Genomic DNA, 17,950 nt, shown 5'->3' with positions numbered 1-17,950 from the left:
TAAAAATGCTGATTCTGATTTAGTAGGTCTTGGGTTGGACCTTAGATTCTATTGCCCACAAGCTCCCAGTTATTGATGTTGTTGCTAGTCTGTGGACCATACTTGGAGAAGCAGAGGTATAGATGGCCTCATATAACTCCTATTGGCCTCAATTCCTGAACTAGCTAAGGTTTCTGCATTCTTGACTCAATAGTTTAAGATTAAGTCAGAGGAACGTTATATTTTATCAAAAGTACACTGCCTAATCTTATGGTGAATGTGTATTCAGTATCTTGTAAGGAGTCCTGGCGGCGCAGTGGTCAAGTGCTTGGCTGCAAACTGAAAGGCTGGCAATTTGAAACTACCAGTGGCTCCACAGGAGAAAGACCTGGCAATCTGTTTCCGTAAATATTACAGCCCAGAAACCCTATGGAGTAGCTCTGCTCTGTCCTATAGGGTTGCTATGAGTCAGAATTGACTCAGTGCCAATGGATTTACGGAGTGGAGTTCTACTCTGAAACACATGGGTTTCCCATGGGTCAGAATCGACCGATGGCATTTGGTTTGGTTTGGTTTGGTTTTGGTATGTACCAGGAAGAGTACTCATAACAACCCTGGAAGGAAGATACTATTACCCCCATTTTACAAATAATGAAACAGAAGTTCAGGTGGATAATTTGACTTAACCAAAACTCACACAGGTACTCAATGGCAGGTGAATTTAGAACCTAGTTGTGCCTGAATCCAACGCCTAGTCTCTCTCATTTTACTCTCTTGTTACTCAAAGTGTGCTATACAATTGAGCAGCATCTATTTCACCTGGGAGCTTGGTAGAAATTCAGACTCTCAGACCCTCACCCCAGACCTACTAAATCAGAATTTGCATTTTAAGATGATCCCTAGGTAATTCATAATCATATCAACCTTTGAAAAGCACTCTTCTGTTCAATCTCTTGCCTTTTAGTACGAAGTGACATAGAGGTGTGTGAGTAGGGAATGTGTTAATGTGTTCATTGTGGCAGCTGAGAAATGGATTTGGATTTGTCAGATCTGACCCTCAAACAAATATTGATAGCTCTCTCTCTATTGCTAAAATGCTATTGTCTCACGGGCATAGTTAAGCCAAAGTTAAGCTGTTTTTTGGCAGGTAGGGATCTTTCATTTCTGGATAATACTACATTCCCAACAGATAAAAAACATCAATAATATAGTTTTAGGATTGTTGATGGGAAAAACTATAAAAAGAAACAAGTTGTTGTTTGTTGAAGGATAAATGAACTAAATTCAGCAAATTCTCCCAAAATACCTTACAATTGTTAATCATGTCAGCATGGTTGAAAGGAACAAACATACTTCTGCTTCCCCTCCTATCGTGGGTTATTCTGGAAAACTATATAATTAAAAGTGAATAGTAGCCTAAATCACCAGAGTCTGTTGTTTTATGTACTGACTGAAGACATTAATGCCTAACTGTCCAGCTCTATACCCAACTGCTTGGTCATCCCACTTCTGTAATATAGTAACTTCCTCCTGAGAGAGCTCTTATCCTCTGTTTCCTGCTGTTGGAATCAATCAGAAGTGCCATTTCAAGCCTATTCTTTGGCTCCCGAATGAACCCCATTGCTGATTCAATTGCTTCTCTATGTCCCTGAGCCCACGTCATACTTTATTTTCTCTTTCCTGTTTTCTTACCACATTATAACCTCCACTAACACTGTCATACTTTCCTTGGGCCATTTTATTCCATTTAGACTATTCTCTTGTCCTCTGGCCCAGAACCATAGCTGTGTCCATATCCCACAGAAATTAATGGTTAAAACTCTCTATTATTTCATTGCTAATATTACAATGATACGATTGCTTGCAAATAAGTTTTATATATATGAATTTCTTGGTGGTCAAATCCAATGGGTGATAGTAAGAACACTTTCACGTTCTTTGTAATCCAACTCTTCCTTCCCATATTTCCCTTACTTTCCTGGGAGCTTTCCAGGGTACAGCCCTAGAACTTCTGGAACAAATCCTCTTGTCTCCATTATTATTCCTACCTCTGGGAACAAAGGTTCAGAAGACAATGTGTCTCATAGGAAAGTTAAGTCGTTGTTCTGCCAGTTCTTGCTAGATGCTTCCTTTTATTTCTCAATATTTTCCCTTCGATACCCTTAACACTGTAGATACCCACTCCCCATACCCATTGAACCAGGACTCTCTGAAACTTAAATCATTTATTAACATTGATCTACTAATATTTTTAAGCTGCATAATTCCTTCTTGGTACTTGTTTTCCCTTATAAAGGGATCCATAGATTATTAGCCCTTTTACTTAAGGTCTTCGTGTCATTAATTAGGTTATCGTTTAGTAAACATTCACTCTTTCCTACACTTTGAGCTTGGCCATGGAACTTGTACTGGCCAATGGAATGTCAGCAGATGTGATGTGAGCAGAGGCCTGAAAAAACTGTACTTGTGTAGTAGGCTTGTCCTCTAGTGCTCTGGCCATGACAATAAGAATGACATGCCCTGAGTAGCCGCTGTCCTACCAGAATGAAACATGTGAAGCATACATGCTTCAGCCAACTGGATAATGTGCAGCCTGAAGCAGCTGATCCAAGGTGGCCCTGAATCAACTGGTTCAACAAATGTTTATTGTAATATGTCACTGATTTTCCGGTTGTTGGTTCCATACCGAAAACTGTTACATGGGGGTTCGAGACCAAGCTCTGCCACTTACTAGTTGAACTAGAATACCAGTATCTGCAAAATGAGGGCTTGCGTTTGTATGAATTGAACTTCAAGTTCCTTAAAAATGAGATTTAAAATTTGTGACTCTTGAGTATACCCCTTCTCGCAATCTATTTTTTTTTTTAAAAAGATCACAATATAACTAAACTATGAAGTGAATGTTAGAGGTCAACAAAGAAAAAGGGCATCCTAGACTCTATCTGATTAATTTTATTTTTCTAAAGTAGAAAGGATGAGATTTGCTTGGATGGTGTACTGATAGAACTCTAAAGTTGTCCTGAAAAGAAGCAGCATGTCTGGAGAGGAGGGGCACCATGTCAGTGGGCCACAGAGTATCCAGAGGGCAACATGCTATCTTTTCACTAAATCAGCTTTCAGGGAACTGGATTTAGGTCATTAGCAGGCTCTACTCACTCTGAACTCTCTAAGAACAGAGTATTTTCAGTACCTGGCCTAAGACAATATCTATCATATAATGGGATAAAAAGACAGTGAAAAATAGAAATTAGAAAGGGCTAACATGGAAAATGTGTTTTTGGTTGTTTTTTTGTTTATTTATTTTATTTTATTTTTTGACCCTTGCTTCTCCTTGAGGAATCATTATTCTTCATATAGTGGATTCCTGCTTTGTGTGAGAGGCTGGAGTATGCCACATGAAAGGTCCCATCCCTAAAATGTCATGACATCATATGAGAATGAATTTATTTGAGGCATTCACAGGAATGACCTGTGAACTCTTCTTTAAGGGCAGATACCTTAAGAGCTCTAATGTCCCTTAACTTACTTTTCTAAAAAATGAGGCGATCCCTTTAACCATCTTTTGTACTTTATTACAAACTTACTTAAAAATTCCCTTTGACCCCACAGATTTCCTCTAGTTATTCAATCACTATGTTCATGTATGTCAAGAAACCATTTCCACAAGGACATCTGTTTCTAAAATCAAATTGCTAAGCAGCAAAATTAATATGTTTAGTTGTAATGACATTATTTTTTGAGGAGACTTTAATATATAAGCTAAAATTTGTCATCTAGGTAATATTTTTAAAGAAGGAAATGTTCCTATGCAATATGACTAAAATGCCCTGGGGAACTCTGAAGTCATTTTTTCATTAAATAGAGCTGAAATTACGCTAACTAGAACATGAAAGAGGAAAACAAAGCATAGAACACTGGGGAATGAGAAAATAGACTGCAAAAGGAACAGTGATTCGCTCAAGGTTACCCAATGAGTCTGGAACAAAGGGAAGAATTGATCCCAGGATAAGACCCAAAACATACCCACTTTAATGGGTTCGTGCTAAATATGCCATTTCCAACAGATAATGTATTCATGTTTCTTCTATATGGGGAAAGACACTCGTCTTTGCCATCTCCCCAAGGTCTAGCATGTGGTTTATTAAATTTTTTTTAAGTTATTGCTTGTTAAATAAAGTGATAAACCCCGTCAACTAAAAGTTAAGCATGATTTCACACATGTAAACTTACTTGATCCCCAAAATAACGTCTGTTGTAAGTATTATAATTTCTGTCTTATAGATTAATTTTTTTTTTTTTTTAATTTAGGTCTAGAAAGTTTAAATGAATTGCTCAAGGGCATACTGCCATGGAATTTGGAATATTGTCACCATACCAATCTACTCAGAAAGTTCTAAAGATTCCAACTCTTTTATTTATTTACTGTGCTTTAGGTGAAAGTTAACAAGTCAAGTCAGTCTCTCATACAAGAAGTTATACACACCTTGCTACGTACTCCTAACTACTCTCCCCCTAGAGAGACAGTACTTTTCTCCTTTCCACCCTGTATTGCCTGCATCCATTCAACCAGCTACTGTTCCCCTCTTCCTTCTCGTCTTGCCACCAGACAAGTGTTGCCCACATAGTCTCAAGTGTCTACTTGAGCCAAGAAGCTCACTCCTCACGAGTATCATTGTCTATCTTATAGTCCAGTCCAATCCCTGTCTGGAGAGTTGGTTTTGGGAATGGTTCCAACTCTCGGGCTAACAAAGGGTCTGGGAACCATGATGGTCAGGGTCCCTCCAGTCTCAGTCAGGCCATTAAGCCTGGTCTTTTTATGAGAATTTGAGATCTGCATCCCATTGTAAATATTCCAACTCTTAAGGAAGCATAAAGATGATTGAACTAAGTGCAAATAGTTGTAGATTAAAAAAATAAAAAGCCCTTCAAAGAATTCAAAATCAGATACAAAGTTGATGTTTAGGGCAATGGGGGCAATTTGATTAATTTGTTATTTGTAGCTGATTTTACAGGCTGACTAGTTGGAATACCAGTTGAACACATCTGTGCAGAATCCTTAGATTCTACTGATAACTTATTTTTACATGAAGGCATATAGCAGCTAAGACATGGGCAGCCTGGTAGAAGCCTTGTCAATAATAGAGATCTACCACAATGCAGCAGTCCTACTTACACAATCAAGCCTCTATGTTCCATATCTACTTCTTCAAACACTGCTCATCAGCTTTGTTAATGGCTATCATAAAGAGATTTGTTTGGGTCACAGGATCCCTTAATATATATACATATATAAACATGGATTCCTGCTATGAGGGTATTGAAACCTCTGTGACAAGTTGTCTCCCATCCAGATCTGTACATATCAGACAAGTAAGCAAACTTTGTTCCCAAGCTAAGTGACAGAAAAAAAAGAGAAGGCGGAAAGAAACATACATGGCGACATGATAGGAATAAGTGAGTCCTTAGACCCTAGATCAGGCAGAGTTCAAATCTTTGCTATGCCTTTCACTGTAAGACCTTGACAAGCTACTTAAATTTTCTCTGTCTTATTTTCCACATATGTAAAATGGAGATATTAATAGTATCTATCTCACAGGGTTGTTATGAGGCTGAAATGAGTAAATATTTGTTAAGTACTTAAACAGCGTCAGGTATACAGTAGCCCCAATATAAACATTGGATAAGTAAAAGAAGATAGGAAAAGTGAGAGAGAGAATTGTGGACACTGTGTCTTTAATGCATTGCTTAGCTTCCTTCTTCATAACATTTTACTTTCCACAGCTGGGCCACTTGATTCTTTTGTTTTTTCCCAGACCCATCCTGGGCTCTGAGTCCTCTTTGCTTCATTTTAGAAAATTTGCAATTTTTTTTTTTAATTGTGCTTTAGGTGAAAGTTTATAGCTCAAGTCAATTTCTCATTTAAAAATTTATATACATATTGTATTGCGACATTGGTTGCAACCCCCACAGTGTGACAGTACATTCCCCCCTTCCACCCAGGGTTCCCTGTGTCCATTCATCTGGTTCCTGTCCTTCTCCTGCCTTCTTGTCCTGCTTTTGAACAGGAGCTGCCCATTTGGTCTTGTATATTTGATTGAACTAAAAAGCACATTCCTCATGTGTATTAATTTTTTGCTTTATAGGCCTGCCTAATCTTTGTCTCAAAAGTGGGCTTCTAGAATGGTTTCATTTCTGGGTTAGCAGAGTGTCTGGGGGCCATAATTTCGGGGGTTTCTCCAGACTCTGTCAGACCAATAAGTCTGGTCTTTTTATGTGAATTTGAATTCTGTTCTACATTTTTCTCCTGCTCTCTCCGGTACTCTTTTTTCTGTTTCCCATCAGGGTAGTTAGTCACTGGTGGCACCACCTAGTTCTTCTGGCCTCAGGCTGGTGGAGTCTCTGGTTCATGTGGTCCTTTAGTCCTCTAGGCTAATATTTTCCTTGTGTCTTTGGTTTTCTTCATTCTCCTTTGTTCCAGGCAGGATGCGACCAATAGGTATACCTTAGATGGCTGCTCACAAGCTTTTAAGGCCCCACATGCTACTCATCAAAGTGGGTTGTAGAACACTTTCTTTATAAACTATGTTATGCCAATTGACCTAGATGTCTCCTGAGAGTATGGTTCCCATGGACCACCTGATTCTTACCAGTAAATTTAGCTCCATTTCTGGTCTGGCCCCATACTGCTCTTTTTTAGAAAGATTTAAGAAGTCCTAGTTCAGTAGTTCAGGTGATTCAGCATTCAGTTAAGATTGCTGTTATTCTTGTCCTGACCTTGTGTCCCAGTTTTAAGTCACTTGTTCCTGTAATCAAGTCCTAAGAACGTGTATTCCAGTTCTAGCATTCTTTTCCCCTGTGGCTGAGTCCCTGCTTACAAACCTGCTTAGGACCTTCAGTTTCTTGGGAGCAGATATCTTCTATGGGTAGCCTATGGAGCAGACACATTTTGTTTGACACACACAGTAGTTTGAACTCTTATAAATCAGTTGCCTGTATTTAAAAATTGCCAACTCATAATGACCCTATAGGACAGAATAGAACTGCCCTATAGGGTTTCAAAGGAGCGGCTGGTGAATTTGAACTGCCAGCGTTTTTATCAGCAGTCGAGCTCTTAATCACTGTGCCACCAGGGCTCTGTATTTGAAAATTGTGAAATGTTAAATAAAAACACAAATTTCTAACTTCTCTTGAAACGCTGGACAATCTGACAACACTGGGCCCCACATTCCTCATGGTAACAACCCACTGGAAATGACTGGCAGCTGTCCTTTAGAAGGCCATGTGCTCTGTACTCTTCATACCCCCCACTCCACCTGCTTCACTTGTTTCTGTGATTTGCTTGGTCATTATGGGCATTTGAGGTTGGCATCTAATAGTGGGCTGACACTGAGCATTTTGTGCCAGGCATTGTTCTAAGAGCTTCACATATGTTTGCTCATTTAATCAAAGACCAGGAATCTGCTTGTTCTTGTTCTGTAGTACTTCTCTTTGCTTCAAAGCCTCTGTCTGCATGGACCTATAACTGTCATATCATCCTAGATCACCATTCTCCATCCATCAGCCAGAGTCTAATCATAAAAAAAAAAAATTTTTTTTTTTTTTTTTTAATCATAAAGCCTTGTTAAAGTCCCCATAATGAAAACCACTCCCTCACACTGTGGTCTGTTGCCTGTATCCAATCTACCCTGCCCAGAGAGACTCTACCTTCAAGAACTTGGACCATCATAATAGTTGTAACACAGGTCCGGGATCCTAGGCTTTACTGATCTGGCTTATACTATTATCTCATGAGCTTCATGTTTTTATAAAACCATGTGTGTCATTATGTAGTCAAATTTTACCCCCACACAACTTTTGCTCCAATACTTATTAGAAGCCTAATAAAATCATCAAATATTTATGGATAGTTTATGTTCTTGGCACTGTCATAGAAATTGACCTGAGTAACCCTTTAACAAGAACCCTAGAGAAGTCTGTCGATCTCTTCCAGGAGCAGTCTTTTCCTAATGAACTACCTAACCCAAACCCAGTGCCGTCAAATAAACCCAGTGCTGTCGAATAGAAACTAATATTATTTGAACAGAACCATCTTTGTAGAGTTTGTTTATTTTTCACATGACAGGCCTTTGTGTTTTTCAAAACAATGGAAGAAAGAGGGAAATATTTATGTGATTAAGCAGAGATTTAGCAAATATAAAAAGAAAACTCACAGCAGTTATTCTACATATCATTTTATAAGATTATCTGGATTGGCTGAAATTGAATATATATTGAATTTTGCATTCAACTGACTAAATTATACCAGTTTTTAAAGAAAATCTTAATTAAACTGTTACTTACATAAGGAATCGTGTCCAAAGTATCTGTGTTGACAATTATAGGAGCAGGACTGGCCTAAAAAAGAGAAGTAAAAAAAAATGTAAAAAAAGGTCTGTTCTAAGAGAGAATCTGTTAACTTACTTAACAAAGAACTCAACTGGCATTTCCTGAGGACCTGTACAGGTACTGTGTCAGGCTCTGAGGTGGAAAAATGAAATGGCTCAGAGCTTCCCACTCTCCCCACTCTGAGTATTTCTTTGCTACATTTATCACATAATGAGATGAAATAAGCAACAAGACTTAACAATGATTTTCTCTTAAATTTTACCCAGCACTGCAGGGGGTGAAGATTTTTTGCTATGTATGAAGCAAGAATTTCTAATAAATTCAATGAAAGTTAAATTTTGCAACATTTCTTTATAAAACAGTAATAACTTTGGTAAAGAAATTTGATTTTTTCCTTCCAAGCAGCAAAAGTAAACCTAAACTGATCTTTATAGCTCCTCTCTTTAAGCTGCCTTTTGAGAGTAGCTCATATTCAATGCAAAAAAGAAGCGTTCACTTATTGGTATCTTAAATATGCATTCACCTATTATGCATCTTATATCATACCTTTTCCTCATCATTTATGCACCTGCTGATTACATACATCAGGAATCTTCAGGTGGAAAATTAAAAAATTAATCAAAGATGGCAGAAAATAATATTGGCTATATTAAATTTTCTTTAAAAAAAATTTGTGGAAATTGAAGTCATTCCCTTTAAAGTCGAGTAGGAATCTTAGTAACACCAAGTGCTACAAGCCATGTCATTAGAAAATAAGAGATTGCAATCTCTATTTGCTTCGACCAATCTGACTTCATGAATATTGAGTAGACCTATCTTTATTTTCTAGTTTCTAGAATTTTCACAGCAACTTTTCCTTCATCCCCCCAAGGATTTTTAATCTCCTTCCCAAATTACAGATTTCATTTAGATGGAGGAGATACTCCCATCATGATTAATCGAGAGCTGTCCTATACGACACGCTGGTTTTGGCGAGCGCTCAACTTTTGGGACATTTCATTAGCTGTGCCCTCTGGAGTTAACAGAGTTAACAGCTTTTTAATGCCCATCTGTGCCTGTGGAATCCTAATCGAATGATAAAACAACTGGCAATCCAGCAGATTCTACAAAACAAAATTCAGTGTTTTAACCCAAAACACATGGTAACCATAATCCTGGCCTGCGTATCTACACAGTGTTCATGGTATACTCATAACTCCTGATGGAAAGTGCCTTGTGGGTAAATTAGGGGCCTTGAATAAAGACAGATCCCACCCAATCCCACAAGAAAACAGAACAAAAAACACAAAAACAAAACAGTGGTTGCTAAAAGGGGTGTAGTATAGGGAGAACAACATGAGGTTCGAATTTAGAAGATGTGCATTCAAGTTAGGCTCAGCAACCGCCTGATTTATGATTTGGGGGCTCAGAACCTTCTTAGTGGTGTGACCTGGGGCAAGTCCACTAACCATTGCTGACTCATTTTCTTTCCTATAGAATGGGAATGAACAGTAATCATCGTCATCCCAAAATGTTGTTTGAAGATCAAATGAGATGGTATATTTGAATGTGCTTTGTAAATGTGCCTGAACATGGGAGAGTATACATATATTGCTGGATAGTTGTGAACTGTACTCACAGAGTCCTGAATGCCTATGCTAGTGGCTACGATTTTACTCAAGAGGCCTAATCAGATTGTACTAGATTAGATTGCTCTAAGACAACCTCTTAAGTCAAAGGTAATAATAACAGTTACTACTATTTACTAAACACTTATTTCCCATGTATAATTATATACATAAATACACTCATCTAATCTCTACAAAATTGTATTGAAAAGGCATTAACATCCCCATATTACAGATGAGAAAACTGAGGTTTAGGGAAAATGAGAGCTGAGATTTGAACACTGGTTTTTCTAATTTCAAAATCAGTTTTCTCCCCACTGAGCTGCTCCAAGATCCTAGGAGCTAGCTGACTCCATCATAAGAGAAAAGCCCGTAGCCCACAGCATACTGAGATTCCTACACTGAAGTATCATATGAGACCCAGACAAAACAAAGACCACCCCTGATGGTAAGATAGAGATGCCTCTGGATTTTGCATGTTAGATATTGAAAGCAATTTGTTGATGCCTTATTCTGTGTTTATTTTAGTTTTGACAATGTCTCTCGTATGCTTTCTATTTGGTTCCTGTAACTCCAAAAATAATGCTCCTCTCTAGTCTTTGTTGGGCAATCCTAAGATAACCTAAAATCTATTATGTTACCTACAAGGCTGTGACAAGTTTTCCAATTCTAGCACCACCTTTTATTTTTTAACCAGTCACTATTACTTAACTAAATTAGCTTTTATGAAATAGTAATTAAGGATTTCATAACTGCAGGATGTAGAGGTTGAGAATCTTGAAGTACAATCCATGTGATATGGAAATCTTTTCGCTCCTTCTCAGTGCTAAAAAAGATCTAGAAGCCACAATTAATACTTACATCTGAAAACTCACTAAAAATTAATTAATGTGTGGATCGTGGATTGAGTAAGGACATGCGTACATGTACATACATCTGATGTTGGCAACTCCCTGGTGTGAGTGCTAAGGGGATGCCATAGAGGGCCATCCTGAATAACATGCTTCCCCACTGTGCTATTACTCTAGGCTATTGTCTCCTCTTGCTTTGTTCCAGGACTTCCACAGCCTTTCTAAGTCTTCTTTCAAAGAAGCGCCTTAGAATCTTTCAGGTATTCAATGGTACATTTATCAGTGGAGAATAAAAATCCATAGTGGTAGCAATAGGAGTTCAGTAGAATTCCAAGTATGGCCCACGAGTGCGCTCTTCTAACCCATTAGTAATCTCACTGGAGCTCAGCCTGGCTCCTGTTTGTTTGCTTACTTTTATAATCCTGAGAGTTCACGCCTACTTTTATTGAGTTTGATTTCTGAGTCTTAAAACCAATTTCCCTGGTACTTTGACAGTTCCCTCCATGCTTCTTTTCTGCATCTCACAGTACCCTGCCATACATGTTCTCTCTCTCCATATCGGATACCTTCTTTTATTGGACCCCTACATCACACTGGAGCCCTGGTGGTGTATTGGTTAAGAAATATGGCTGCTAACCAAAAGGTCAGTAGGTTGAATCCATCAGCTATTCCTTGGAAACCTTATGGGGCAGTTCTACTCTGTCTTATAGGGTCACTATGGGTTGGAATTGACTCAACGCCAATGGGTTTGGTTTGGCTTTTGGTACATCACACCTGTGACTCAGCAGATTACAGTCTTCTGATTTCCCTTCACAGTCTGGGTGTGTGGAGCCTACCATATGCCATCCATGTATAAACTGCCCAAGTTCCAAGTCTCTCACACCACTGTCCATTGTACAGCTACAGGTACCTGGTAAATGGTCTGGAAAGTGGGAGACACATTCGACATTCCTATCTCTATTAATTTGAAGAAGATTCATAACAAATCTGAAAAATATCTTTTTAATCAGAAGTTTCAAGGCTTGTCTTCACATAAATCTATTTAAGGATTTTGAATACGGTAATGGATTAGAGAAATCAACTTCTCATGGGTGGTCCTAACTACAAAATGTAAACGGTTGCCTTTTACATTACATATTCTTCCATAGACGTGAGTTTAAAACAAGTTAATCACAGAGAAACAAGACACGATCAGAGAGGATACTAATAAAGTGTAAATTATTGGATCAAGTTATTCATGAAGCCCAGCCACGTTACTGTCCTTGAGTTCATCTGGACATCTGAATATTCTCACATTAAATCAACAATTTTAACAATGCCAGTAAAAGACTAGTTTCTGTTGCTTGCCACCAATAGAATCTAACTTATAACCTGACATAATGAATACAAATTTCTGAAGGAATTCATTGATTGTAACTAACGTGGTTACTCTTGATATTTTTTAAGTGCCAGATCTGTGAAATACCTCCACAAGTGGGCAGCTGGTCACCAGGCAAATGGCAGTGAGGAAGTCTCCTCAAGCAGTGGCATCACTAGGGTAGTGTGGGAGGTGCAGATCTCACCACAGGGGGTGACACCAAAATGACTGTCTATAAAAAATTTTTGTGCAGTGTTTCGGCATAAATTTATTATTTTTTATAAAAAATATCTGTGCAGTTAGTTGTAACAAAAAACAAATTTTTCATAAGCCCAGCTTACACGTATCATACCAACAAGGCTAAAACTCTAGGCTAATTTACTTTTTGAACCTTCTAATGCTCTCTGGTCAGAGCTGTCATTATTACCTAATTACAACGACACTTTGAATCACATGGTTTCGTCTGCACTCACCATAAGCATGCGCTGTGGTTTTCACTGCTTCTGACGTTTTTATAGTCACTGATTTTATCAAAGTTTCTGGTGTTTTAGCTGCAGTGTTGTGGTAATTACTATTTGTAAACCTATAGCAATAACTTTTTTGAATAAAGTAATAATTAAAGGAAAAGAAGGAGGGATATATGGGTATCACGATTTATGCGTAACACTGGTACAAAAACATTACTAAGGATTCTGTATGGTCTGGTACTAGAGGAGGTTCATGGGGGGGTGACACCATGAGTAACCACAGTGAATGACACCAATCCTAGTGACACCACTGCCTCGAGAAAGGTGTTGGCAGGAGAGGTGCTGAAGTCTGTTGTCCAAAGAACATACTCTAGGAAGCTTAGGTTAGGACAAGTGCAGGTTAATCAGTGGGAAGGTAAGCAGAACTGGAGCCAGGCCTGTACCTGAACTTTTAAGAGGCAAGGTAGAAAGGAAAAATATCTGAGTAGTCAAGTGACACAGATACAGCAAGAGCTAAACAGTAACACTGATGCTGCTATGAATTGTGCAGGGGTTTCAAATGATCTGAGAGACATAAAGGTAAAAGGGAGGTGGTTGTCATTAGGCCAAGTTAAACAGGAAGTAAAATAAAGTAAGAATAACATGTCAGCTGCTTTAGGGGTATAGTGCCTTTAGTTTATTTTCTCAGCCTTAAAGGGCAAGGCTTCAGAATGGACAAGAATTGACACAGGATCTTTGAATGATTTTCTATATGGGGCGGCATGTCAGCTTGAAACAAAATTGAAGCAACTGAAAGTTTTTAAATGAGTCAATATTGTGAAATTTCACTGAGAGCTGGAGATCAAGAAACCCAAGCTAAATATTAGCTAGTATAGATTGGCAACTAACTACGAGAGACTGTGTGGAGTCCTGATGGCATAGTGGTTAAGAGTTTGGCTGCTAACCAAAAGTTTGGCAGTTCGAATCCACCAGCCACTCCTTGGAAACCCTATGGGGCAGTTCTACTCTGTCCTACAGGGTCTCTATGAGTTGAAATGAACTCAATGGCAATGGGTTAATGGGTAGATACCATGTTAATAGTTTTTAGTTTTACATTTCACACAGAGGGCTATCATCAGGGTAGAGACTGGAAGAGTTTTAAAGTAATAGTAAAAGCCTAGATGGCCTTGAAGAGACTGTTGGTAGAATTATGGACATCAAACACAATTCTGGTAAGGACTCAGAAGGAAGTGAGGGGAGGTGTTACACTGGAGATGGTGCAGACAGCAAGAGGCAGTAGCAGAACCAGAAGACCAGTGTGAGTCAGCACTGGTACTGACCCACAGAGCAAGAGACCTGAGTGCCTTTGCCCAAGAGGCGTCCTGGCAGAGCGGAGTACCTCCAGGTAATTATCTGTAGAGCTACAGAGCTTTGGAACACTTGCCCCAGTAGGGAAGACATGAGTGGTAAGGCCTGAGGGGCTGAGAGGCCAGGCAGCCAGGAAGCAGAAGCTGAAGAGACCATGAACACAGGAAGCAGAGCTGCCTCAGTTTCAAAGGGCAGAGTCGTCACTCAGGTGGACTAGGAGAATGGGGCTGCCCAAGTCCGAGGGAGCAGAGTTGCCATTCTAGTAGGCCTGGAAGGCAGAGCTGAGCCCTAGGGCCAAGGGGCTGCCACTCAGAATCCACAGAGTGTGGCCAATACCTAGAGTTTACAGGGCAGGGCCATAGTCTAAATGATCTCAGAGAACAGAGGATTATTTTCAAGACTTGAGGGCTAATGTAATGTGTTTTGCTGACTTACTTGTAATGGAAATATCTAGCTTGTGCCTGTTCCACTATTGTATTTTGGAAACAGATACCCTGTATTCTAGATTTCACAGACGAAGAGGAATTTTTGCGTTTTGAACTTAGAGGTAATTTAAGACTTTTGCTATGATATGATGGGGTGAATGTGTTTACATGTGCCAAGGACATGAATTTTCAGGGACTTCATACCACCAGGAACAAGATCCAGGAGAACAGTGTTTCCTTTAGACCTGGGGCCCCTGCACTGAGAAACTCCTAATCTAGGGGAAAATTGATTACAAGGACCTTTCTCCAGAGCCGACAGAGAAAGAAGGCTTTCCCCTAGAGCTAACACCCCGAATTTGGACTTCTAGCATAGTAGGCTGTGAGAAAAATAAACTATTTGTTAAAACCATCTACTTGTGGTATTTCCATTATAGCAGCACTACAAAACTAAGACACAGACCATGTGTCCATCATGACAAAGGAAGTGACATAATGAGGTACCATCTCTAAATCCCATTAGGGCTAAAATGAGACTTCCATCATTAAGTACTGAATTGAGTATGACAAAGATTGAATCCAAGCTAACTGCATTTTGTGTTAGATTTTTCCCCTAACCCTCTATCATATTGACCCATTCTGGAAATAAAAAGTGGAAAGGTTTGGAAGGCCAGCTTCTGCCTTGAATTCCTGAACTGCACTCTAATTGCCACCAAGAGAAATCCTCTCTTCCCTCTGCTCTTTTTCAAAACCTGTTTGGCTGGAGCCCTGCATTTCTAAGTGTTGGATGGGTCATAATCCTACCTGAAAAACTTATGTGGAATCTTCAACTGCCTTGCTAAGCATCACCACTACCTGGAGGCTCATGGTACCATGACACAGCTCTACCTAGATCCCCTTCTATATTAATATTGGGCTGGATAATAACAGCAAGCACTTACATAGCTCTTCTTTATATAAATTAATTTATTTAATCCTCATACAATCCTACGAGACAGGTACTGTCTTATTTTACAGGTGAGGAATCTGAAGCCCAGAGGTTAAGTACTTTTCCCAAAATCATACAGCTGGTAAATAGGACCATCAGAAGACCATGCTTTCAAATTCAGGCAGTCTGGCTCCAGACGATACACTTTTGACTGTCACACTCTATTGACTCTCAGGTTGGAATCAAACATTGCCAAATCTCTTTGTACTCTAAGCTTTACTGCTGAACAACAAGTCAGTTCTCTCCATGTTGATTTGGCTGGTCCCAGAATCCTCTTTTCCTTGCTCTGGCCCAGTTACTGGGGCTCCAATATATCATGTGAACAGGCCTACAGGAGGCATAACCTAGGAGAAAGTGACACAGGCACACCCAGGGCTACTATTTCAGGGGTTCCTTCAGAAAACGGTCGGTAAGTGACTGACTAAAAACACATTGATGGTTGTGTAACAGAGAAGAAGAAAAAAATAGGAAAAATGAATATGTACTACAAATATAAAACTAAAGCCGGGGCATTACAGATTATTTAATTCCACCCTTTTACTTTACAAATATGAAAATGGAGACAGAGAAAAGGAGTGGCACACCCCAGATCTCATAATTAATTAGTACTAAAATTGAGGATAGGTAATAACAGTAAACAAGAATAAAATATTAAGTATTTATTGAATGATCATTATGTCCCAGGGAGAGTGATACATAATTAATACATCAATCCATTTAATTCACTCAAATACTCTAAGGAAAACATTATTGTTCCAAACAGAAAGAAAGAAAACAGGAAAAGAAGAAAAGAAAGAGAGAAAGAAAGTGGGAGGGAGGGAGAAAAGAAAGAAAGAAGGGAAGGAAAAAATAAAGGAAGGAGAAAGAGAAAGAGAGACAGAGAGAAAGGCAGGCTGGCTGGTGGCTGGCTCAAAATGACTAAGACACTTGCCTGAAGTCACAAGTCTAAGAGGTGCCACAACCAGGTTTCAAACTCTTGTCTTTCTAGTCTCAGAGCCCTTGCTGGTAGCCACCAATGTCTCATGATTTCCTCTCTTGAGCTTTTCCAGGCTACCAGACTGAAAAAATGCAGTTATTTTCTGCCATGAAAATTACTAGTTTCTCTTCCACAGTCTGAAGAGAATTTTCTCACTGTACGGACTCAGATTCAACTCTCCAATTCTCAGAGGGTTTCTAGGTGTCTTAATCTCTTGGAAACCCCACTTATAAAATAGGACAATGCTATTTTCCAGTTAACCTATTTCCTAAGAAATTAGCTGGAGAAATAATGCCTGAGGAGCAAAAGGAAAGCTCTCTGTAGATATAAGTTTATTTATTACTGTGGTTATTTTTTTTTTTTCGTTTTCCTGGATTTTCTTCGCATTTTCATGTTCCCTCTCTACAAGATTAACCAGGCAGGTGCAGTATTGAATCCACCCAGTCATCACCACTAGCAGCACAAAGTAGTCCTGGCCTGGAATCAGGTTTGTCATTATTCTGCAGTGACATAGTACACTTCCCTCACAGGCAGGGCACTGGGGCAATAATAGGGTGGGCAGGTTAACAGGTTAAATGGCTAAAGCCTTGGCTAGCTGCTGGTTAATGGCTACAACAGGATATCTCACGAGAACAACTTTGTAGGAAGCCAAGGCCTCGGTCCAGCTCCTTAACTCTTAACAAAAATACATGGGTGATTACCTCCCCAGTTTACCACCAGCCTAGCTCAGATAACTGGAAGAAAAAATGGCAGATTTTTTGCCTCAACTCTTTTAATAAAAAATAACATTGTCTTTATTTTACAAATAAGAAAGCAGACATAGAGCTGTTTTAAGCCACTTGCCTAATGCCATCCAGCTCATAATACAGCAGGGTCATGAGTCAAATCTAATCTGGCAATCTGGCTCAAAATGTTTAACTCTTAATCACTACAAAACATTTGTTTTTGCTCCATGTCATGATTTGGTAAGTACCAAGAAGTCTGTTCTAGCCAGCATGGTTTCTCCCACTAATCCCTGAAAACCCTCCACGAGTATTTTATTCCTTTGGACTGAAGTGCTATCCTCTTCCTTTGATCTCTCCTGAAAATACACAATTGTATAATATTTTGGATAAAATGGATAATATTCTAAAGAATTCAGCTAGGCTGAATTGGTTATATCTCTTTTTCTGCAGTACAGAAAAGATGGAGTAGCCTAGAGAATAAGGCACAGAAAGCAGAGACCATGGACTGAAAGAAAGTTTTCTTTATAAATTTGATCTAGAGTCAACCCCATTTGGAACAAGATATTGAAATTACTTGAACTGTTATTTATGGAAGTCTCTTCAGACCTCCATTCTACACCGTTACCAATGTACCTCTCTGTGCTTAGCATAAAGGCTACAATAAATTACTCACTCAAACTAGGTCTACGGATTAAAGCCCAAATTAATAATTATATTGACCAGCAACATTATACTTTTTAGTTTTAAGGTCTGTTCATATACTCCATTGCCAATGAGTCAATTCTGACTCACAGCAACCCTATAGGGCAGAGTAGAACCCTGTAGGGTTTCCAAGGCTCTAAATCT

The 17,950-nt window shown here is 39.1% G+C and overlaps 1 protein-coding gene across 15 annotated transcripts in view; it reads right to left on the bottom strand.

Moving 5' to 3' along the window:
- The window catches only part of DLG2 (discs large MAGUK scaffold protein 2), a 2,175,949-nt gene that overhangs the window by 794,421 nt on the left and 1,363,578 nt on the right, over positions 1 to 17,950 (bottom strand). For all 15 annotated transcript variants that reach the window (XM_049891082.1, XM_049891084.1, XM_049891085.1 and 12 more), the window contains one exon: positions 8,320 to 8,373. In XM_049891082.1, the coding sequence (XP_049747039.1) occupies positions 8,320 to 8,373 (54 nt within the window). The remainder of the gene's footprint in view (positions 1 to 8,319; positions 8,374 to 17,950) is intronic.

Source organism: Elephas maximus, chromosome 7 (genome assembly GCF_024166365.1).
Source record: "Elephas maximus indicus isolate mEleMax1 chromosome 7, mEleMax1 primary haplotype, whole genome shotgun sequence".
Lineage (NCBI taxonomy): Eukaryota > Metazoa > Chordata > Mammalia > Proboscidea > Elephantidae > Elephas > Elephas maximus.
This window is presented reverse-complemented; position numbering and strand designations above follow the sequence as displayed.